The 22,946-nt window shown below is 49.4% G+C and overlaps 1 protein-coding gene across 4 annotated transcripts in view; it reads left to right on the plus strand.

Annotated features, from left to right (window-relative positions):
• ATG16L1 (autophagy related 16 like 1) overlaps nucleotides 1-20,138 on the plus strand; it is a 42,179-nt gene extending 22,041 nt beyond the window's left edge. For 2 of the 4 annotated variants that reach the window (XM_021074591.1, XM_021074592.1), the window contains exons 12-19: nucleotides 3,875-3,945; nucleotides 4,842-4,913; nucleotides 14,334-14,454; nucleotides 14,710-14,815; nucleotides 16,412-16,561; nucleotides 16,678-16,725; nucleotides 17,512-17,613; nucleotides 18,339-20,138. In XM_021074591.1, coding sequence (XP_020930250.1) covers nucleotides 3,875-3,945; nucleotides 4,842-4,913; nucleotides 14,334-14,454; nucleotides 14,710-14,815; nucleotides 16,412-16,561; nucleotides 16,678-16,725; nucleotides 17,512-17,613; nucleotides 18,339-18,432 — 764 coding nt within the window. In that variant the 3' untranslated portion in view covers nucleotides 18,433-20,138. 4 annotated transcript variants of the gene reach the window in all.

Consider the following 22,946-nt stretch of genomic DNA (forward strand, 5'->3'; position numbering starts at 1 on the left):
GGCGGGTATAGCCCTAAAAAGACAAAAAATAAGAAAATAAATAATAAATATACATGTATTTTTATTATTTTATTTAACTAATTTATTTTTTGTCTTTTTTTTTTTTTTGCCCTTTCCAGGGCAACTCTCCTGGCATATGGAGGTTCCCAGGCTAGGGGTCTGATCGGAGCTGTAGCCACTGGCCTACACCAGAGCCACAGCAACGTGGGATCTGAGCTGAGTCTGCAACCCACAGCACAGCCCACCGCAACGCCGGATCCTTAACCCACTGAGCAAGGCCAGGGATCGAACCCACAACCTCATGGTTCCTAGTCGGATTCATTAACCACTGCGCCACGACGGGCACTCCAACATGTATTTTTAATAAGGCAAGGTCAGGAGAGGCTGAAGGGTTTATAAGAACCACATTGTCAGGTTTCCGTAGTTAGAGCACGCGTGTGCTCACTGTCCAACAGTAAGTAGCACTGTCACACCTTTGTCTCTCTTACTTCCTCTGATCCTCACAAGAGCCCTCTGCCTTTAAGACAGGTGGGTGTCACCCCTGTTTGACGGATGAAAACTCAGAGACATTGCCTGGTTTATATGGCCAGGGAGTGATGGAACCAAGACCTGAGCTGGGCGTTGAGACTGACTCCCTTGCTCTCTCCAGTGCAGCCTCCTCTGAGCTGTGGAGCTGCTGAAGAAGCATGTGTGTTACTACTTTTGGTGTGTTTAGATCAAGGACAGACTCCTGCTCCCTTTGTTAGAATACATTATCATATAAAGCACCAAACTGGAGTTCCCGTTGTGGCTCAGCGGAAACAAATCTGACTAGCATCCATGAGGACGCAGGTTCGATCAGTGGGTTAAGTATCTGGCATTGCCATGAACTGTGGCGTGGGTCGCAGATGTGGCTTGGATCCCGTGTGGCTGTGGCGTAGGCCGGCAGCTCCAGCTCCGATTTGACCCCTAGACTGGGAACCTCCATATGCCGCATGTTCGGCCCTAAGAAGACAAAAGACAAAATAGAAGCACCAAACTAGTCTCTCCTGGCCTTTGATTTTTGTGAAAATGACTCAGTAATTAAATCCCTGGCAGTTATAGCTATTTGAAGCCCTTTGAAATTTGCTCTGTTTTATCCAGAAACACTTTATGAATGATAATTGCTGAAACTTAGAAGACAATAATAAAACTCTAAGAATAGAAATGTCATGATATTTAGTGGGGTTGTATTGGGGGGGCTTTGGGGTGGGTGGGGATTGTTTTTCTGGCCATACCTGCAGCATGCCGAAGTTCCTGGGCCAGGAATTAAACCCAAACCATAGCAGTAACCAGAGCTACTGCAATAACAACACTGGCTCCTTAACCTGCTGAGCCACAGTGGAGATTCGTAGTATTTAGTTTCAGAAATCCAGTCTGTTTTGATGATGCCGTGCAGTTAAATAGAAAGAGCACTAGAAATATTTTTGTATTACTCTTGGGTCAGTAAAAACACTTTTAAGAAATTGGAGGAGTACTCCGGTGGCTCAGTGGGTTAAGGATCTGGCATTGTCACTGCTGTGTCGCAGGTTCGATCCCAGGCCCTGAAACTTATGACGCTGCAGGCACAGCCAAGAAAACAGAAATCAGAGATACCAGCCGTTAGTAACAGTGTTACCTTTTTACCACTGAAGAGGAATTAAACACTAATCAAAATTAATGTTGACATAACTTCCGTCAAAGTACAATTTTGTTAATAAAATGAAAGTTTCTCCTGTGCCACAGAAATAACATGGAGTTTGGCAGCATTTTTTATAGTTTTTGTGAACAAATATCCGCGATGTTCTAACTAATTACAGGGCTTGTTCCCTCTAATTTTTTCCACCTTGGCTAATATTTGCTGAATCCTACAAGAACCAAGTCTCAGAAGCCATTTATGAAATAGTTCAGGGGTCTTGTGTTTTAACCCTTCCAAAAAACATCAGAAGAAGGGCGCTTTTCACCCAGTAGGAACACCTCCCCTGCCTCATTCTCTCAAAAGGAGAGACTCCAAAAGGTTTTTCAGTAGGATCTTTGGTCTTTATTCCCTCCCTGCCCCCGCCACACCCACGACGTTTGGACGGTCCAGGCCAGGAATGCCACCTTAACCCACTGCACCCCAAGAGAGCAGTCTCTTGTGCAGAATATTACTAATTGATCATTTCCTAGATTTTAGCATGGTGTCACCTGACAAAAAGACCACTGTTTGGGGAATAAGACAGATATTTTTTAGAATTTGTAACAGTATTTTTGTCTGAATAGACCTTATCTAAATAAGTCCTTAATTAGTGGGCGTTGGCTGTCTTTTGGCGCGTGAAAATCTAATGAAAGCTGGGATCCAGGAAAAGGCGTTATATGTGCCTTGCAAATAAATTCAGAGGAGTTCATCCACAGAGTTGGACCCTTCAAACCAGCGTTGATAACGTTACTATTACCACTTAGAAATCCGAAGGGAAAAGACTAGTCACTGAAGTGTGTACCAGTCTCTGCTCCGCTTTTCGAAATTCAGGTCGAGCCGTTCCCTAATTGCTTTCCCAGCTTTTTCATAGAGGTCATCCTTAAGCTCCCTTTAAAAAAAGGAGCTGAATCATGTCGTTGAGACTTGCAGGCTCATCATTAAAGTTTCCTTGGCTCGGTGGTCAAAGCTGTCCAAAAGCAGAGCCCAGGGTGCCTGCCTGGCTGGGCCTGGTGGTGAAGGAGGCTGAAGGGGGCGGCCTGGCAGGCAGTAGGAGTGCCAGAGTCTTGGGTTCACGTGGAGGGCATGAGCAGATAAATTCCCCAGACTCCGCGCTAGCTTTACTGGCATTCTAGTGACTAGCTGGTTATGCATAACTGCAAATAAAAATTCATTTTTTTTTAATTTTTTAAATTGAAATCTAGTTGATTTAAATGTATTAATTTCTTCTGTACAGAAAAGTGATTCCGTTACATACATCCACATACTCATTCCAATACAGGTTATCACAGAATACCGAGTAGATTTCTCTGTGCTATATACAGCAGATTTCTTTTTTACTTTTTTAATTTTAAGATTTTTATTTTTGCTATTATAGTTGATTTACAGTATACTGTCAATTTCTGCTGTACAGCAAAGTGACCCAGTCATACACACACACACACACACACTCTCTCACATCCTTTTTCTCACATTATTCTCCATCATGTTCCATCACAAGTAACTAGATATAGTTCCCTGTGCTATACAGCAAGATCTTTTTATACCTTGGGTTCTGAAATTTTAATGGTCCCTTTCTATCAGAGTGACTGTTGGAGTTCCCATTGTGGCTCAGCAGGTTAAGAACCCCACATAGTGTCTCTGAGGATGTGGGTTGGATCCCTGCCCTCAATCAGTGGGTTAAGGAAGGATCTGGCTAGGATATGGTATTGCTGTGGCCTAGGCAGCCGCAGCTCTGATTCAGTCCCTGGCTTGGGAACTTCCATATGCTGTGGGTGCAGCCGTAAAAAGAAAAAATGCTGATCAAAACCCAAGTATGTATGTAAATTAGAAAATTTTACTAAGAACTAAAACTTGCCTCTAGATCAGTTGACATGTTTTTAAATTTTTGCACTTATCTTTTGTAAAGGGACTTGAAGTCCCTACATTTCTTAAAGAACAGCTTAAGAACCCATATGCTGCGCTTCGCATCCACTTAGACTCTCTGCTCCTAGACCTGACCAGCCATGTATTTTGGTCTCATTATCCAGTTAGTCCTGTTACTTGATTCTGTAAAGATTTGGGAAAGCAGCTGTTTTGAACATATAATTTGCTTCCATTGTATTTCAAGTGCTTCTTTTTAATTTATATGTTGGCTTTAATATGCCTTTTAAAAAAAAATAAATAAAGCACCTTCCTTTCCTAATATTTGTTTTTATGCAGACAAATGTGAGTTCAAAGGTTCCCTCTCTGGCAGTAATGCAGGAATTACAAGCATTGAATTCGATAGTGCCGTAAGTATCTGTAGAAATGGGTGACTTTAGGTTTTTAGAAACAATTTAAGACATCACTACCTTGAAATTCAAAAATAACATATCTGGGGAGTTCCCATCGTGGCTCAGCGTAGCAAATCTGACTAGCATCCATGCGAACGCAGGTTAGATTCCTGTCCTTGCTCAGTGGCTTAAGAACCCGGCGTTGCCGTGAGCTGTGGTGTAAGTTGCAGACGCGGGTTGGATCCGGTGTTGCTGTGGCTGTGTTGTAGGCCGGCAGCTGTAGCTCTGATTTGACCCCTAGCCTAGGAACTTCCATATGCCGAGGGTGCAGCCCTAAAAAGACCAAAAAAAAAAATGTCTCTGCTTTCTCTACTGTTTTCTGTCTTAAATCAGTATTAGAGAAGAATGCAGGTAGATTATAAATTCTGTGCTGATCTTGAGCATGTTGAAGACTGGCTAAGGGAGACAGGTCTGCGTCCTGGTGACCCAGCCGGTCGGCATCCCTGCAGACGTGATCAAGGCCCCCTGGTTGGGCCAAGACAGTGCCCTCGGAGAGGGGGATGCTAGCGAGTGTGTCAGAGAGAAGCAGGCCCAAGGCCGAGGGACAGTTGGGAGATGAGGCTGGGAGTGTCGAGAGTGAGTGCTTGCGGTTACAGAAGGCGTGTCTGAGCACAGGAGGATGAGTTCCATCTCGAGTTGGGGGTATCTGCAACATTCAGGTGAGCTCGAGCATGCTTAGAAGGGTCTGAACTTGGCGGGATCGACAAATGGACGGAATACTGGTTCTGACTGTTGGTATTCAGGTGTATAGTGCTGGGCATCTAGGCCTTCTTGGATTTGATTATTGGGGAATTTGTATCGTGTGAACTGAATTTTCCTGTTTTGCCTAAGAGTTCTCTCTTTTATCCCTGCAGGGATCTTACCTCTTAGCAGCTTCAAATGATTTTGCAAGCCGAATCTGGACTGTGGATGACTATCGGTTACGGGTAAGTCCCAGTTAAGAAAGTTAGTGTTGGAGTTCCCTTGTGACACAGTAGGTTAAGGATCTGACATTGTCGCTGCTGTGGTGTGGGTTCAGTCCCTGGCGTGGAACTTGCACATTTCTCAGGAACGACCAGAAAGAAAGTTAGTGTCATCTCTGTTCATGTGGTTGGTTATCAGTCACAAAGTGTAGGAGACGGCAGGTTGATTTATTAGGGGGGTTGTGTGTTCTCCGGAAAATGAAACTTGATTTCTCCCTGCTCTTTCATTTCCTCCTGGGGAAAAATCATGTTTCCACTGGACACTCACTTTGTACATAATTTGATGGGAAAATATTTGCAGTAGGAAACCATCACACTTCCATGAAAAATAGACTTTACCTGTTATAAGAACTAAATATTTTTGGTAGGTGTCAGTTTTAGCTTAACTTTAGCTATTTCAGCTCCAGCATATAAGTTGTGTTTTCTTAAAGACCCCAAGTCTTTTTTTATATGTATTTATTTATTATTAAAGTGTAGTTGATTTACAGTGTTGTGCCAATTTCTGCTGTACAGCAAAGGGACCCAGTCATGGAGTTCCTGTTGTGGCTCAGTGGTAACAAACCCTACTGGTATTCGTGAGGGCTCGGGTCCTATCCCTGGCCCCACTAAGTGGATTAAGAATCCAGCATTGTGGTGAACTGTGGTGTAGGTTGCAGGCATAGCTCCGATCTGGTGTTGCTATGGCTGTGTATAGGCCGGCAGCTGCAGCTCTGATTTGACCCCTAGCCTGGGAACCTCCATATGCTGCAGGTGCAGCCCTAAAAAGAAAAAGTAATAATGATAATCCAGTCATACATATGTAGACATTCCTTTTCTTACCTTCTGTGATGGTCTCTCCCAAGAGAGTGGATCTAGTTCCCTATGCTATACAATAGGGGCTCATTGCCTATCTATTCTAAATGTACTGGTTTGCATCTACTAACTCAGACTCCGGGTCCATCCCACTCCCTGCCCTCTCCCCCTGGCAACCCCACGTCTCTTCTCTGTGAAGGACCCGAAGTCTTAATTACTTCACAGAGTAGAGCTGGGAAGCAGGATATAGAAGTACATATATCAGATGCACTTATGAGAGAGAGAAAACAACTCTGAAACAAAGCCAGGAGGCAGGTGACCGGGGGAGGGAGAACAGTGGGGTCGGATGTTGAAGAAATGTGCTCCTGAGCCCAAACTTGCCTTTGGATTGATTCCAAGACAAAGACAGAACGTTGATGGCTGTGTCACTTTTGTTCTCATAGAAGACATAGCTTAGTTTGGAGACGTGTTTTTCTCCGTAAGCTTGAAGCAACCTTCGCATAAGCTCATTAAATAAAAGCTACTGAAAGATGAAGTGGAGGATTTACTTGACATTGATGGGCCTTTTACCCCCAAAAAAGCTTGACACAAGCTTGTGTGTCAACCCACATGAAGAACAGAGGGCATGATGCCAGGGTGAACTTTCTAAAGATAAATCTACAGGGAGGTGGGGAGCTGTGGGAGGATGGTCCATTAGGTAGTTTCCCATCGTCTGATGCATTTTCTTAAAGAGCTGGATGGAAAATTGCCAGTATTAGATGCTAGCTAATACTTAAAGGGTGCTGATTTTTTTTTCCTGATGGTGTAGTTGATTGCAAGGTTGTTTTAGTTTCTGGCGCACAACAAAGTGATTCAGTTATATATACACATATTTATCATATTCTTTTCCGTTATGGTTTATTACAGGACACTGAACATAATGCCCTGTGCTATGTGGTGGAACCTCGTTTATCCATTCTCTATGAATATCCGTTCTGTATCCGTTCTATAGATTGCATCTGCTGCTCCCGAGCTCCTGATTTATCCCTCCCCACCTCCTTTCCCCTTTGGTAACCATAAGTTTGTTTTCTGTGTCTGTGAGACTTCTTTTGTATATAAGTTCATTTGTGTCATATTTTAGATTCCACATATAGGTGGTATCATATGGTATTTATCTTTAGTTTACTTCACCTAGTATGATAATCTCTAGGTCCATCCATATTGTTGAAAATGGCATTCTTTTTTTTTTTTTTTTTTTTCTGTCTTTTGAGGGCCGCACCCGTGGCCCATGGAGGTTCCCAGGCTAAGAGTCCAATCAGAGCTGCAGCCGCCGGCCTACACCAGAGCCACAGCAACGCAGGATCCGAGCTTCGTCTGCCACCTACACCACAGCTCATGGCAATGCCAGATCCTTAACCCACTGAACGAGGCCAGGGAACAAACCCGCAACCTCATGGTTCCTAGTCGGATTCGTTACCGCTGTGCCGTGATGGGAACTCTGAAAATGGCATTCTTTTTTATGGCAGAGTAGTATTCCATTGCCTACATCTTCTTGATCCATTCATCGATTGATAAACGTTTAGATTGCTTCTGGGTCTTGGCTATTGTAAATGGTGCTGCTGTGAACATCGGGGTGCATGGATCTTTTCAATTAGAGGTTTCTCTGGGTACATACCCAGGACTAGATCACTAGATCATATGGTAGCTCTATTTTTAGTTTTTAAAGGAACCTCCCTACTGTTTTCCATAGTGGTTATACCAATTTACATTCATACCAGCCGTGTAGGAGGATTCCCTTTTTCCACTTCTTTTCCAGTAGTTGTTATTTGTAGACTTTTTTTTTTTGCTTTTTAGGGCCACACCTGCAGCATATGGAAGTTCCCAGGTTATTAGGGGTCCAGATGGAGCTGCAGCTGCTGGCCACAGCCACATGGGATCCAAGCCACATCTGCAACCTACAACACAGCTCATGGCAACATCAGAGCCTTAACCCACTGAGTGAGACCAGGGATCGAACCCACATCCTCATGGGATCGTAACCCACTGAGCCACAATGGGATCGCCCTGTAGGCTTTTTAGTGATGGCCATTCTGACCAGTGTGAGGTCGTACCTTGTAGTTTCGATTTGCGTTTCTCTAATTAGCAGTGTTGAACATCTTTTCATGTGTAGATTGGCCATCTCTGTGTCGTCTTTGGAGAAATATCAGTTTAGGTCTTCTGACCTTTTCTTTTTTTCCAGCTGCGTGAGCTGTTTGTTTGTATATTTTGGAACTTAAGCATCTGTCAGTCACATCATTTGCAAATATTTTTTTCCTAGTCCGTAGGTTGTCTTTTCATTTTGTTTATGGTTTCCTTGGCCTGCAAAAGCTTGTAACTTTGATGAGGTTTTTGCTTTTACTTCCTTTGCCTTGGGACCCTAGCCTGAGAAAATACCGTGGTGATTTCTGTCAGAGAATGTTTTGCCGATGCTCCCTTCTAGGAGTTAAGTCTTTAAGGCATTTTGGGTGTATTTGTGTGTGGTGTGAGGGACACTCTAACTTCATTGATTCACAGGCACCTGCCCAGCTTTCCCAGCACCGCTTGCTGAGGAGACTGACTTCCCCATTGTCAATTCTTGCCTCCTTTGTCAAGAGGAGTTGACCATAGCTGCGGGGGGGATCTTTCTTTCTTCTTAGTTGAAAGGATCCAGGCCTCTACGCCTCTACGTGCAAAGCATGAGGTGTGACGATGACAAGGACTATGTTCTCTTAGGAGAGCTGAAGGGCCTGCCTTGTGTGCTTGTCAGAAAGAAGGAACAGGGAGCCGGACTCCTCTCAAGCAGCACTTCACATCTGTTCAGATGCTTGAGCAAGTTTTCAGATGAAGTCCTGAGGTCCCACACCCTACGCCCGAAAGAGGTGGCCTGGCCTGTTCTCCTGGCGGTGCTGCCGTCCATCCTGTGGCATGCCTTCTCCGGTGGACCATCAGCTGTTCAGCAGAGTTTAAGACAGGGTTGAACACTTCCGTAGTCACTAATTGCGTAAAGACAGGGTCTTTACCGGAGTGGTTCTGGGTGTTAGACTCGGTCGTGAGGTGTTGTGTTCACTCCTGCTTTCATCCTCGGATCCACCTGCGGTGGGTAGATGAGGCAGCCGAGGTGAGACAAGCCCACGAAAGTGCCTACGGCAACAGAGTTAACAAATGCAAAGATGAGAATTTGAATCGAGGCCCGTGCTCTTTCCTGTGTTCAGTTGTCCTGGATTATTCTAGACTGAGATTCAGCACAGCTGTCTAATTAGTGAAGAGCCTTCCTTATATCTTAGGCCTTTAGAGGAGAAAAGCAAACAGTTGAGGAGTGCAGGATGATATTTTGTAATTGCTAGAATCCTGAACAGGCGAAGGTCAGCTTGGATGCGTGAAATAACAAGACCTGGAGGCAGAGCGAGACCTGCATGGCAGTTCATAACATTAGTAACTTTTTTCTTTTTCTTTTTCTTCTTTTTTTTTTTTTTTGCCTTTTGCCTTTTGCCTTTTGCCTTTTCACCTTTTCTAGGGCTACTCCCGCGGCATATGGAGGTCCCCAGGCTAGGGGTCGAATCGGAGCTGTAGCTGCCGGCCTACACCACAGCCACAGCAACGCAGGTTCCGAGCCACGTCTGCTATCTATATAGCTCACAGCAACGCTGGATGCTTAACCCACTCAGCGAGGCCAGGGATCAAACCTGCAACCTCATGGTTCCTAGTCAGACTCGTTTCTGCTGTGCCACAGCAGGAACTCCTCCTAGGGACTTTTTTCAAGTGCAGTGGTTCACAGGGTGGCCTGTTTCCTTGGAGAGGATGCTACAGCCCTGGCTCAAGCTGGGGGGGCCAGTGCCGGGAGCAGCCCCCTTTACTGGACTAGCAGGACCTCTGGTCTCCTTCCAGCTGTGTTCACACACTCGGTAAATGTGCGAAGGAGATAGGGGGCCTTTTTAAATAGGTTCTCCACACCCACAGAAACGGCATGAAACCCTCACCAGGGTCCAGGAAGTAAGTAGGCTCCCTGTCTAGGAGGCTCTGGCTCCTCCCTGGACCCTGCTTTACAGAGGACATTGGGGGACAGGAATGGACATCCGTGGTCTGAAACCCGAGATCCACGCCCTGGTCGCTGTCTCCGTAGCGCGTATGCTGAGGGGGTGGTGTCTGGGAGACCGGAGTGCAGGAGCTGCTGGTCGGGTGCTGCTCTTAAAGTCCTTTTAGTAAAGCCGTCCCAGAGACAGCCTGTGTTCCCGAGGACTCCTTTCAATGCAGGGTGTTTTCAACTCCCTTAAAAATGTGAAAGATCAGTGCAAAACTGAGGAACTGGGTTAAAGAACCCGCCCCGCTCACTTCTCCTCAGGGGGGACCCGCTTTGGATGATGGTTTTTATTTCAGAAACCTCCTCCGCAAGTTCTGGACTTTTCCGAGGTCAGTCGTCTTTGGTTGGTGTTAAAGGTACCTGCCCGCACAGTGGACGGCCCCGGGGAGCTTGTGCAGAGGCCTGGGAGGAGAGCGTGCTAAGCCGCCTCCGTTTGGAGACTCGGGCTGCTGTGGCCCTAGAACCCACACCCCGTCTCATGTGAGCCCTTGTTTCAAAGAGGAAGATTTAAACCTTAACCTTAAAATAGTTTATTCTTTAATTAAATAGAAATTAAATATTAAGAATAAGTAGCAAAAACACTGTGTAAAAGAATTTTAGATAAATTTGATCCACTTAAAGTAACTTAGAGATTCTTTTTTTTTTTTAGGGCCACACCCATGGCATATGGAGGTTCCCAGGCTAGAGGTGGAATCGGAGCTACAGCTGCCGGCCTACACCACAGCCACAGCAACATGGGATCTGAGCCGCCTCTGCGACCTACACCACATCTCACTGCAGTGCCGGATCCCCGACCCACTGAGCGGAGCCAGGGATCAAACCCGCGTCCTCATGGATACTAATTAGATTCGTTTCTGCTTCGCCACAGCATGAACTCCTAGAGATCCATTTTTAAGTGATAAAAGTGAATGCTTACAAGAGGCTAAATTCCATACCATTTTAAGCACATGGAGATGAAAGCAGTCAGCCTTGGGCAGGTCTGGCTGGGTTTCCATCAAGAACAAGATAATTAGGAATCCAGACTTGTTATTTATTTATTTATTTATTTACTTATTTATTTATTTTTGTCTTTTTGCCTTTTCTAGGGCTGCTCCCGTGGCATATGGAGGTTCCCAGGCTGGGGGTCCAATTCGAGCTGTAGCCGCTGGCCTATGCCAGAGCCACAGCAACGTGGGATCTGCAACCCACACCACAGCTCACAGCAACTCCGGATCCTTAACCCACCAAGCAAGGCCAGGGATTGAACCCACAACCTCATGGTTCCTAGTCAGATTCGTTAACCACTGAGCCACGATGGGAACTTCCAGGAATCCAGCCTTTTAAAAGCAAGCTAATGTATGCAAAGCACCAGAAAATACGTACTTTTTTTTTTTTTTTAACTTTATTCCATGAATCCAACAGTTTAATTCCAGGAAATAAGTCATAGCTACTCATTGCAGCATCATGTGTGATCATGAAACTTTTAAAGTGTTCTAGGTGTCTTTCAGCCAAGGAAGTTTCAGTCAAATGGTAATCTCATTGCTTGAAGATTGCTTAGCTATTAGCAAGCAGTTATGAGGACTCTCGAGGCGGGTGTAGGAAGGAAGGGAGTGAATGCCGTCGCCCCTGTGCCTCGGGGCTCTGTGCACAGGCCACCTTGCTTAACGGCGTGAGGGAGGTGGTCTTCCACAGACGTTGGAGACTCAGGGTGCTCGGGCCGAGCTCTGCGGCCCCACAGCCTGTGTATTTTCAGCTGTCGCAGGAAAAACCGCTCCTGTTATAAAGCTAAAAGTACAGGGATGAGTTGGTAGGGCTATTTTCTCAGGAAATACATGAAAATAGTATATACATTTAGAGCAAACAAAACGAGTGCATTTGCACAGCCCGCTTTCGAGCCATGTCTTTTCCTCTCTGTACCTGAGAGAGGCGCTCTTCCTTGCATAGAAAGGAGACAGTGCGTGTCCACAAAGCTTTAACTTTTGGATGAATAGGTTTTTTTTTTACTAAGCTTACATAGGGTGAGAAGTACCTCTCCGCATGGTTTGTACAGATTGGAGGAGGTATACTGAGCATTATTCCTGTCCTGTATTCAACAGAAGCTTTGTTGCTGGAACTTTCTTAATCCGTGTGGTAAGTTTTCACACACGTACAGCACAGCTGCCACCTGGCTGGCAGCAACTGTAAGATGCTGTTCCAGTTTGAGAGATGTTTAAATGTGAGAGAAAGGAGTCTTGGAATCCATGCCGACTTCTCCTTCTGAAAGGGAAGTGCCTGTGGCCTGGAGGTTTCTCTTCCTGAATTGAAATGGAGCTGTTCGCTGAGAGAAAGGAAAGGTTGCTTTCTGAAGCGTTCACTCTGAACTGTGCTTCGGGAGTCCAGGTTGAAACCCAGTGAGTTAGCAGAGCATCTTTTAAAGGTTTTATTTTAATCAGAAAGAAAATATTAATGAATACTTAGTGAGCCTTTGAGGTTTGCACTCATAAGTATGTTGATCCTGTTGAAAAGTCGGTGAGGGGCTGACTGCCCGGGTCCCTCCCCAGCCGCCTCCCTCCCAGTGGGCTGCACTGGTGCTATGGTGGGAACGGCAGGTGACCTGGTCCTGTGTGCCTGGCAGCCAGGGAAGATGCCATGTGGGCATCCCACAGCTCATCGCAAAGAGATTTGATTGCTGGGAATGCTGATATCTTAATTATGATGTGACATTTCAAGCTGAGACCTGATTGAAACCCCCCCAGGAGTTTTAATCGTTTACTCAGAGAGTCCTGATGAGGAATTCTCGTTGTGGCTCAGTGGTAATCTGACTAGTAACCCAACTAGTATCCTTGGCCTCGCTCAGTGGGTTAAGGATCCAGCGTTGCCGTGAGCTGTGGTGTAGGTTGCAGATGTGGCTCAGATCCCAAGTGGCTGTGGCTGTGGTGTAGGCCGGCAGCTGCAGCTCTAATTGAACCCCTAGCCTGGGAGCCTTCATATGCTGCAGGTGTGGCCCTTAAAAAAAAAAAAGCAGAAGTAAATAAATATAGATGGTGAATCTAAATTTATTTATCATTTGTTGCCGAAGTTATTACAGTATTTTTTTTTTTTTTTGCCATTTCTTGAGCCGCTCCCATGGCACATGGAGGTTCCCAGGCTAGGGGTCGAATTGGAGCTGTAGCTGCTGGCCTACACCACAGCTCATGGCAACGCTGGATCCTTAACCCACTTAGCAAGCCAGGGATCGAACCTGCAACCTCATGGTTCCTAGTTGGATTCGTTAACCACTGCGCCACGACGGGAACTCCTACAGTATTATTGACTGTATTTCCCATGCTGTACATTTCATGACTTATTTTGTACCTGAAAGTTTGTGCCTCTTAGTCTGTTCTCTGTATCTAAAAGTCTGCTTCTGTTTTGTAAGATGTTAATTTCTTTTTAATTCCATGTATAAGTAAAGTCATAATGGTATTTGTCCTTTGTTAGTTTTAGGGCGACACCTGTGGCGTAAGGAAGTTCCCAGACTAGGGGTTGAATTGGAGCTGCAGCTGCCAGCCTACACCACAGCTCATGGCAATGCCGGATCCTTAAAGTCATCAGGCTAGGCCAGGGATCGAACCTGCTTCCTCATGGATACCAGTCAGGTTCATTAACCGCTGAGCCACATCGGGAACTCCTGGTATTGTCTTTATCTAACTTGTTTCACTTAGTGTAACAGCCTCCAGGTTCATCCACGTTGTCACAGACGGCAAGGCTTCACTCTTTTATAGCCGAGTGACGTTCCCTTGTGTGTATTTACCATGTCTTTATCCATTTGCCTGTTAGGTTGCTTCCACATCTTGGCTGTTCTGGTTAACGCTGCAGTGAAAATAAGGGCGCTTATATCTTTTCAAATTAGTGGTTTTGTTTTCTTTGGGAAAATAGCCCGAAGCAGAATTGCTGGATCATATGGGATTTCCATTTTTAATTTTTTGTGGACCTTCCTATGGTTTTCTCTAGTGGCCACAGCAGTTTCCTTTGGGTTTCTGCCAACAGTGCCGAGGCTTCCCTTTTCTGCACATCCTCACCAGCACTTGTTATCTCTTGTCTCTTCCGCAAGAGCCTTTCTGACAGGTGCGCGGTGATCGTGTCTTTGTGGTTCTGATTTGCACCTCCCTGATGCTTGGCGACACGGCCCGTTCTTTCCTGTGTCTCCTGGCCGTCTGGGTGTCGTCTGTAGAAAACTGTCTCTGTGCAGTTCCACCGCCTGTCCTGCCTTTTGTTGAGGATGTGGCCATGTGAAGTTTGTACGAGGGGTGGTGGATTTTTCCTATATATATAAAATTATATATATATATATTTAAAGTTTTATTTGTGGTGGGAGATTTATCTTCTTCCTCTTGATACCTCACCTGTGGGCACCACCCAAAAATAGGCTTTCTGGGTCTTTCCCTGAGCTCCTCATCCTTCTGTCTCTAAGTGTTCCGCCCAGATCTCAGGGTGTTGGGAGAAGCTGGCTCCCTGGCAGCTTGCCGCTGACTCTGGCAGCGTGGTGCCCCAAGGCTCACCCTGGCTGTTCTCTCTCCTAGCACACGCTCACGGGGCACAGCGGCAAAGTGCTCTCTGCCAAGTTCCTGCTGGACAACGCGCGTATCGTTTCTGGAAGTCATGACCGGACCCTCAAACTCTGGGATCTACGCAGCAAAGTCTGTGAGGAAATTCATTCTCTCTGTGTCTATGCACAGTTAGACGTTAACTGCGGAGGTGTTTCTTTCTGCACTAAAAGCTGCACTGAGTGTGGGACAGTTTGAATTTCAAGTCCAGTCGCGTATTGAGTGGCACTGATGGGGTGATGGTTGGTCCTGTTAGAGGCTTCATTTAAATAAATGGGGGGAGGGGGCAGCGGTGTCAGGTGCACAGCTGCCGAGGGGCCCTGCTCGATGCTCCTGTTCAATTTTCTTTCAGGCATAAAGACGGTATTTGCGGGCTCCAGCTGCAATGACATTGTCTGCACAGAGCAGTGTGTAATGAGTGGACACTTCGACAAGAAAATTCGTTTCTGGGACATCCGGTATAACACCAGGAGCTTGGTGGGGAGGCAGATGAGAGGGTCTGTACGTGCCAGAACTGTGAGGTTTTGTGTATGGGGTGTGTTTTCAAAATCCCAGAACTGAGCTCCAGTACACATTATCTCTCCAGTGTGACATTCATTACCGTGAAAGGGACGTCACCCGTGGGCGTGGCCTGCGTGCCTGGTAGTCACTTGGCCAGCTGCTGGGTAAACAGGTGAAGAAGGAGATTGTCAGGTAGCTTCAGGTGCAGTCGGGAAAGCGGACACGCCCGTGCCGAAGCGGGGCCAGGTGGCCTTGTCCAGGGATGTTCGAGACCATCTCAAGATGAGTCTTGAGAAGTGAGGAGGTTTCCATGGCAGAGGAGCCACTGGAAGACATCCCAGACCAGAACGGGGCAGCCTGGCAGGGCGAGGAGATGGGGGCAGAGGAGAGGGGATCCGATGGCCACGCGCTTTAGAGGCCCTTTGTGAATGACCAGATCCTAAAAGCCATTGGGCGCTTAGCAAAGGGTTGCTCCACGAGAGGCTGGTAGGTTATGTTGGTGGCAGTTTTACAGTTTGGGGGGACCAGCGAGACCAGTAAAGCGTTGTTGAGGATCTGAACTCAAAGCAGTAGAGGCGGGTGTGAGGTGGGAATTGCTTCAAGGGGGAGTGAGGGCAGGGCTGGTTGCAGGTTGGACGTGGAGGGGAGCACAGGGAGAGGTAAAGCACAATGGAGACTACGTGACGGATTTAGGAAGAGGGTGCAGTGGGCAAGTTCAGAAAAGGGCAACGTTTGGGGTTTCTGATAGACACTTGGAAAACAATTGTTGAGAGGTTGGATAGGAGCGAAAATGAGAAGTCATCCCATGAGAATGGATTGATCGGAGCTGCAGTGAAAAGCAGCAGGAGGGCTGCGCTTAGGACGCAGCCCACGGAGGCGTGGCCAGAATTGGGAGTCGGGGGGTGGGGGGGGATAGAAGGAGCAGGGGTCCCATTAAGATGAGCCTGGTTGGTTAGGAGGGAGGTGGTTGGTGATTAGTTGTGGGTTACTGGTTAGCTGAACTGTGGAATTTTAGAAGGCTCCTCCTGGTTCACCCCCAATTGGACAGGTGGAGACCCCACGTTCCGTGGAAGTGAGGCAGCATCAATACGATAAATTCTTACTTGGTTGTGGTTTGGGCTGGGAAGTCATCGCTTTGAAAGCTGACGACAAAATGACTGCAGAGTGATTGTCACCTGCCTCGTTTGCGTCAGCATCAGGGCTGAGCCCAGGACTGCTGTTCACAGACCGGGGCCGGGTAGGCGCTGCAGCCAGAGGAGAACTAGGGGAGTAGAAGGAAGAAGATGGGTTGTAGGGTGTCCCCATGTCATTCCGGAAATGGGCAAGGAAATAACTTCTTGCCAAAGTTCAGGGTCTGAAGGCTCAGAACTACTCATAGAATAATTAATTGATGGGGAGTAAGAGCAGTCACGAGGTTGTCTGTGTGGGGCTGGGAGGATCCTGCATCCTCGCTGGATGGCTCTTCTCCATGGCCTGGCATCCTGGTTGGAATGGATGGAGTAGTTCTGACCTCTCTGCGTTGCACTTTCTCAGACTTCCTGTCTTGTCTGTAGATCAGAAAGCATCGTCCGAGAGATGGAGCTCTTGGGAAAGATTACTGCCCTGGATTTAAACCCAGAAAGAACCGAACTCCTCAGCTGCTCTCGTGATGACCTGCTAAAAATTATTGACCTTCGAATTAATGCCGTCAGGCAGACGTTCAGGTACCTGAAGACCTTCTGGAGCGGGTCTCGCGCAGGTCTCGCTGGTGTGCGGGGCGCTGGGAGGAGGCGGGGGTGCCGAGGGCTCCCGCGGTCATGGTGTCCCGTGTTTGTTTCAGCGCACCTGGCTTCAAGTGCGGCTCCGATTGGACGAGGGTCGTGTTCAGGTTAGTGACGCTCCCCCGCCCCACCCCCACCCCACCTCCAGCACGGCTCATGGCCAAGGTTAGCGTTCGGCCAGCTTCCCCTTGGGGGATGAGCTCGGCCTGTGCAGTGTCTCAGCACGAGCCTGCACGTTCAGTCCAGGAGTCCCACCCCTTCCTTTCCGGTGCCCTCTTCTGAGGGCGTGAAAAGGGGCCCCCTCCAAAAGCTGCGGGTCGCTCGTGGGCTCGTTCCGGTGCGTCTGCTTCCCTGTCTTTCCTCACTGACCTGAGAGCTCTTTTGAGAGAAAGGTGGGGAGGGTGCCCTGGAACAGAGCAGAGCAGGCGCTCTGGACAGCGGCCGTCTCCCCTCCCGGTCCTCGCGTCTTCCGTGCGTGGCGGGTCTCCTGAATACACTGCCGTGGCCAGTTCCGGGGTTGTGGAGAAGCTTCTCCATCACGGATGCTCCCGTCCTTTCCTGCTCTCGCTGAGCCACGTCTCCGAGAGCATCAGCTCCGAGAAAGCACTCGGAGGTTGACGCTGGCCTCCCAGTGTGCTGTGTTAGAGCCTGAGAGAAGGCCTGGGGCTTAGGCCCCAGGAAGTAATGTGGGGGCATCAGTCTTCACTAGCTGGTGAGGCCGAGGTGACAGGGAGACGCCTCTTCGGCCAGATCAGTTGTGAATCGTATCTTCTGGTTTCTGGGCACACAGACTGGTCCTGTGTGACTCACAGATGAAGAGTGAGCGTGACTTCCTGGGGAGAGGTCCTGGGCTGGACAGCGAATGCCATTTCTTGTCTTGTGTGTCCCTCCAGCCCTGATGGCAGTTACGTGGCAGCGGGCTCGGCCGAGGGCTCTCTCTACGTCTGGAGTGTGCTCTCCGGGAAGGTGGAGAAGGTCCTTTCAAAGCATCACAGGTGAGATGCGTGCTGTCAGCCCCTCTGAGGGTGTGAGCAGGCCTGTGACTTCCTCCTGGGGCGTGGACCCTAGTCCACCCGCTGGGGGCAGCGTCGGCTCGCGAGCTCTGCTGTGCGCTGGGCCGGTGGGGAGAAGCAGGGCCCTTCGCACCGGACAGCAGACAGCAGCGCTCTGCTTGTCTGTAGCACAGACCAGGCCCCTAGAGCCTTGGAACGGCCGCCGCTGGAGCAAGGGTTCGGGCCACACGGTCTGGCTCTTTCCTCAGACGGCCCCTGCTCTCCGCCTCCCCTTCTCCCCTGGGGTCCCTTTCCTCAGGAGAGTGACTGCCGGGGAGCACTGCCTCCTGTCCTCTCTGTCTTCCCCCAGGCTCCCCTTCCTCTTAGCTGTGTTCTGTCCCCCAAGCCCAGCTGCGCGTAGACCGCAGACCCAGTGGCCCCCGTGCCGCCCTCGCGGCTGCTGTCTGAGCCTGTGGGTCCCTCTTGCTTGAGTCCCTCAGAGCCACTCCCGCAGGGTGCACCTGACGAGGCCTGGCTCCTCTTGTCCCAGAACTGCCTCCTGCCGTCAGGGTGGGCTTCCTCCACGTCCTTTTGCCCGGAGGGCCGCCCATGAGCGGGAGCCCCAGCGGCCAGGGAAACGGGTGTCGGGAAGCGCGGCTTCCCGGTGGCGAGGCGCCTGCTGCTGGCCCGCTGAGGTCTCACCCGCGTTCCGATCTCTCCCTTCGAAGCTCGCCCATCAACGCAGTGGCCTGGTCCCCCTCCGGCGCCCACGTCGCCAGTGTGGACAAAGGAAGCAAAGCTGTGCTGTGGTCCGACTACTGACGGCGCCTCCTCAGGAGAGAGCGGATCCGGAGCTGGAAAAGCACGAGGGCCCCACGGCGCTGTCCCGGCAGGTGGCGTGGTGGGGGTGGCTGTGACCCCAGAGGAGAGCGCAAGCCGCGGGGCCCGGTGGGCGGCCCGTGACCTGAGGGTCATGGCTGAGGTCTCTGATGACCCAAAAGAGTAACACTGAAAAAATCTGACACTGTGGTCCCTCGGCAGGGGGTCCGGTCCTTGCCCGGCTCGGGTGGGAAACACTACTGGCTCTGATCTCCTGTACCTCGCGGGGCGAGCGCGGGCACCAATGCTTCCTCCCAGGGCGGCAGTGCCAAAACGTGCCCGCACCCAGGTGTTGGTTCTCCCCCTGCGCTCTCCCCGTCCTTCCAGGGTCGGCTCTGGCCTGATGCACGTCCCGTCACCCCGGGGTGATCTTCCCAGGGAACTTGCTTTCATCATTGGATTGACAGAAACCCCAACAGGATACCCCCTGCCGTCGCGCAGCCCACAGGGGCTGGCCCTGTTTCGGACACGGCGGACGGCGGTCCTCCCTGCTGGGCTGTGTCTGTTAGGAGGCCCTTATTCTGATCTCATCCATCACGGCTGGAATGTCCCGAGCTGTCCTAAACCGGTCTTGGAAAGCAACTCCTCTTCCGACACCCCCCCCCCCCCGCCGCCCCCCATACAGTTAATTCTACATATCTATTTTTTGGTCAAGAAATCTCAATTTGTTATTTAAAAAAAAAAGCGGGAGTTCCTGTTGTGGCTCAGTGGTTAACGAACCCAACTAGCATCCATGAGTACATGGGTTCGATCCCTGGCCTCGCTCAGTGAGTTAAGGATCTGGCATTGCCATGAGCTGTGATGTAGTTCACAGACACGGCTTGGATCCAGCATGGCCGTGGCTGTGGTATAGGCCGTCAGCTACAGCTCCGATTGGACCCCTAGTCTGGGAGCCTCCACATGCCCCGGGTGCGGCCCTGAAAAGACAAAAGACCCAAATGGCAGGGAGGGGTAGGTAGGAGAAGAAGTGCAAACCCCCTTTTCCACAGAAGTGGGTGTGCTGAAGAATATTCCCGAATCCACCTGTAACTCCTAGGAGGTAGGCGTGTCCTCTCAGAAGCTGCGAGTCACGGCCTTCCAGCTGTGCTGGGTGATGTGGGATAGAAGGCCTCGAATGTATTAGCCTGGGGCCACCGGTGCCAGGCTGCTGCCCCTTTGCCAAGCCTATGTGCAATACGCCTGCCCTCGGTGCTTCAGCGCAGGAAGCAGGAGAACGAATGCCGTCTGAGAGCTGTGAGCAAGGCTGGGGTGTGGGGGGACCTGGCCTGCGGCAGTTTTTGTTTTTGTTTTTTTTAAACATTTATCTTTACCATCTTACCTGTTTATAAAATTTTAGTTCCTTGAGTGACTGAAACACCAATGTTTTTATCACTTACTCATTTGCACTTTATTTTTTTTCCCTCCACACCTGTTCTCTGGACCGTCGTGGCTACAAGGGCCGGAGTGCCCCTCCCCGTCTGGTGGGTCTGGTGGGGCGGCTCCGTTTGCCCTCTTGCCCCGCCCTCGTCTCCCCTTTTCCCTTTGCTGTTCAGAGAACTTGTGTTGAGGGGAGTTGAAATTCACAGGCCAGGGCACATCTTTTATTTATTTAATTACGTTGCCCAACAGAACTTGATTGTAAATAAAAAATCTGTTATATACTTTTCAAACTCCATGCCTCTGGGTAGTTATTTTACTCTTCTGTATGCTTAAGGGCAAGACGCTATTTCTTTCACTCATTTTCCTGGCACTCGTTCATTTGTAAACGGCTGACACTTGGCCAGTGTCTGTCTTTATTGTTCCGCATTTAAGCGCAAGTCAGCACCACCTAAACATCAGCGTTCCAGCGTCACCTCCCTTACATACCTTCATGGAAACTGGAAAAAGGTCTCAGAACTTCGGCAGCTGTCCTCTGAGAGCCCGTGTGCTGATGTCACCCTGTGGTCTGCTCCACGCTGAGGCAGGCACGACGAGGGCTCCAGGTCCCCGCGCTGGCGATTGTCTGTGGGATTGATGGTGAAGCTGCAGGCGTCTCCCGGCCCCCAGGCCTCATGGCTGATGGGCCTGGACTTCCTCCCTAGGAGGCAGCTCTGTGCCATAACAAATGAGTGTCTCCCTGGAATGTTCCACCACCACCACCCCCGACGGGGACCTCTGTCCAGTCCTTTCACCACCTAGTAGCTCAGCAGCTTACGTCAGGACTCCATCGTGATCCAGAGTCTCGGAAAGCTGAAGGAGAGGAGCCCATGGCTGTGACCTTCGAGGAGCTAAGTCATCGTTAAAAAAAGGCCTGGAAGCAGGTATGGTGGCGGCCTCTGATTGTCTTGTTTTCTTTGACCTTGGAGGGAAGTATGATTGTTCTCTGCCTTAAAGAAAGATATTTCTGTTTGAGACCCGTCTACGCGGAAGCTCTGTTGAGGTCACCCAACTGCCGTGGCTGGGTTAATGGTGTGGCTTCCACTGGGTTAATGGTGTGGCAGAATTTACTTCCAGCCGCTTCAGGTTCTCATCTCAGATCATCCTGACCCTCCCCCACTGCTGCTGGTTCCACGGCTCAGGGTGGGAGGTGGGTGTGGGAGTTTAATTTCCCTGCTGAATCCCAGCTGGCTAGAGCTGGCGTGCTCCCCCATGTTGTGGGCTTTGATCTCGACATTAGCATATCTTAAGCTGAGAGTTTTAAAGACTTTTAAATTTTTTTTCTTCTCAGGACCACACCCAGGCCAGGTGGAAGTTCCCAGACTAGGGGAACTAATCGGAGCTACAGCTGTGGACCTACGCCCACAGCTCATGGCAGCACCAGATCCTTAACCCACCCAGTGAGGCCAGGGATCGAACCTGAGTCCTCATGGGTAGTAGGCAGGTTCGTTAGCACTGAGTCACAACCAGAACTTCCAAGACTTTTTATTTTTTTAATAATTCATTTGGTGGTGGGGGACTGCACCTGTGGCATGTTATGAGTTCCAAGGGCCGGAGGTTGAACCCAGGCCACAACAGTGATAATTCCAGATCCTTAATCTCCTGAGCCACCAGGGAACTCCTAAAGACTTTTTTAAGATACTGTGTATTCCCTAGGTCGTTTCCCAAACAGCAAGATGAATCAGGTTGGGCGCCTTATAAAGCACATGCTGTCCACACACTGGCTTTTCTCCTACAAATCTTATCAAGCCCCAGAATGTCTTTGACCTCCTGACACAGGAAGTTTTGTGTGGATACTGGGGTGAGTGGAGGAAGCTGCTCTCAGTGGGGAGGGGCCAACTCAGGCCCTGGTGGCATCTTTTTGGAAAGTTCCCGGATTCGGAGAGTACCGAGGTAGGCAGGTGTCTTCCGTCCACGGCCCTACCAGGATCAGCTATGATCTGGGGAATCAGACGTTTTGAAATGCGGGCTTGAGGCTGACCACCTGGGCGGAGGAATGGCAGCAGTACAGGCTAGTGCAAGACTGCTTGCTGACCTGCAGAAACCACAAACTTTGTTTTTATAAGATGCCTTGGGCAGTTATAAGGAAGCTATAGCTCTCAAATTCTGTCAGATCTGAAGTGTAGCACATTTCACAAAGGGGGAGAGCTTCCCTGCTAAGCAAGCAGCTGTTTGGCGGCCTCAGCTGCCCACCTCCTGCTTCAGGGGCAAGGATGAGCCGGCCGTGCTGGTCCCTTTACCCCACTCTGTCTTTCCTCTTGTGTGTTACTATAAGGCCCACTCTCTAGGAGCCCCAAATTTTCAAGCCAATATACTTTGGAAATCTTGAGTGAAGTAAACTATCCATACTTGCATAGATTCTGTAGAAACAGGGTGAGTGGGACATGTCGGTAAAAGATTGGACTTGGATCCAGATGATTCTTGCCTCCCTCCCCTAGGGGGCGCTGGCTCTCAGCCCCACTGACTCCCGTCTGCGCTCCTGAGCTCTTTCCCATGTCCACTCCACATCCTCTTTATTTTTATTTTTTGTCATTTTACGGCGGCACCCGTGGCATACGGAGGTTCCCAGGCTAGGGGTCAAATCAGCTGTAGCCACTGGTGTACACCACAGCCACAGAAACATGGGATCCAAGCTGCATCTGCAGCCTATACCACAGCTCAAGGCAACGCTGGATCCTTAACCCACTGAGCAAGGCCAGGGATTGAACTTGAGCTCTCATGGACGCTAGCCAGATGGGTTTCCGCTGAGCCGCTCTCCTCTGTGACTCTTACAGGGGCCATGCTGCCCTCATACCTTCAACCCTGACTGGCAGGCACTGTGAGAACATCCACATCCTAGAAGCCAAGGGCGCAGAGGAAGGCTGGTGAGCCCGGTCCCTGTGCACCTACCTGCCCCTGCAATTTTGCCAGGGTATTTGACAATGGACTGCAGGCATGTCATCTTTCCCATAAATCAGCCTGTGCCATGATTTCATCCCAGTGACGTCCGCTATCCAGGCCAGGGTCAAGTTTTCCTGGTGGTTTTAACAATGTGCTTTTTCTGATTGGCTTGTTTAAATCAG

Source organism: Sus scrofa, chromosome 15, assembly GCF_000003025.6.
Source record: "Sus scrofa isolate TJ Tabasco breed Duroc chromosome 15, Sscrofa11.1, whole genome shotgun sequence".
NCBI classification, from domain to species: Eukaryota; Metazoa; Chordata; class Mammalia; order Artiodactyla; family Suidae; genus Sus; species Sus scrofa.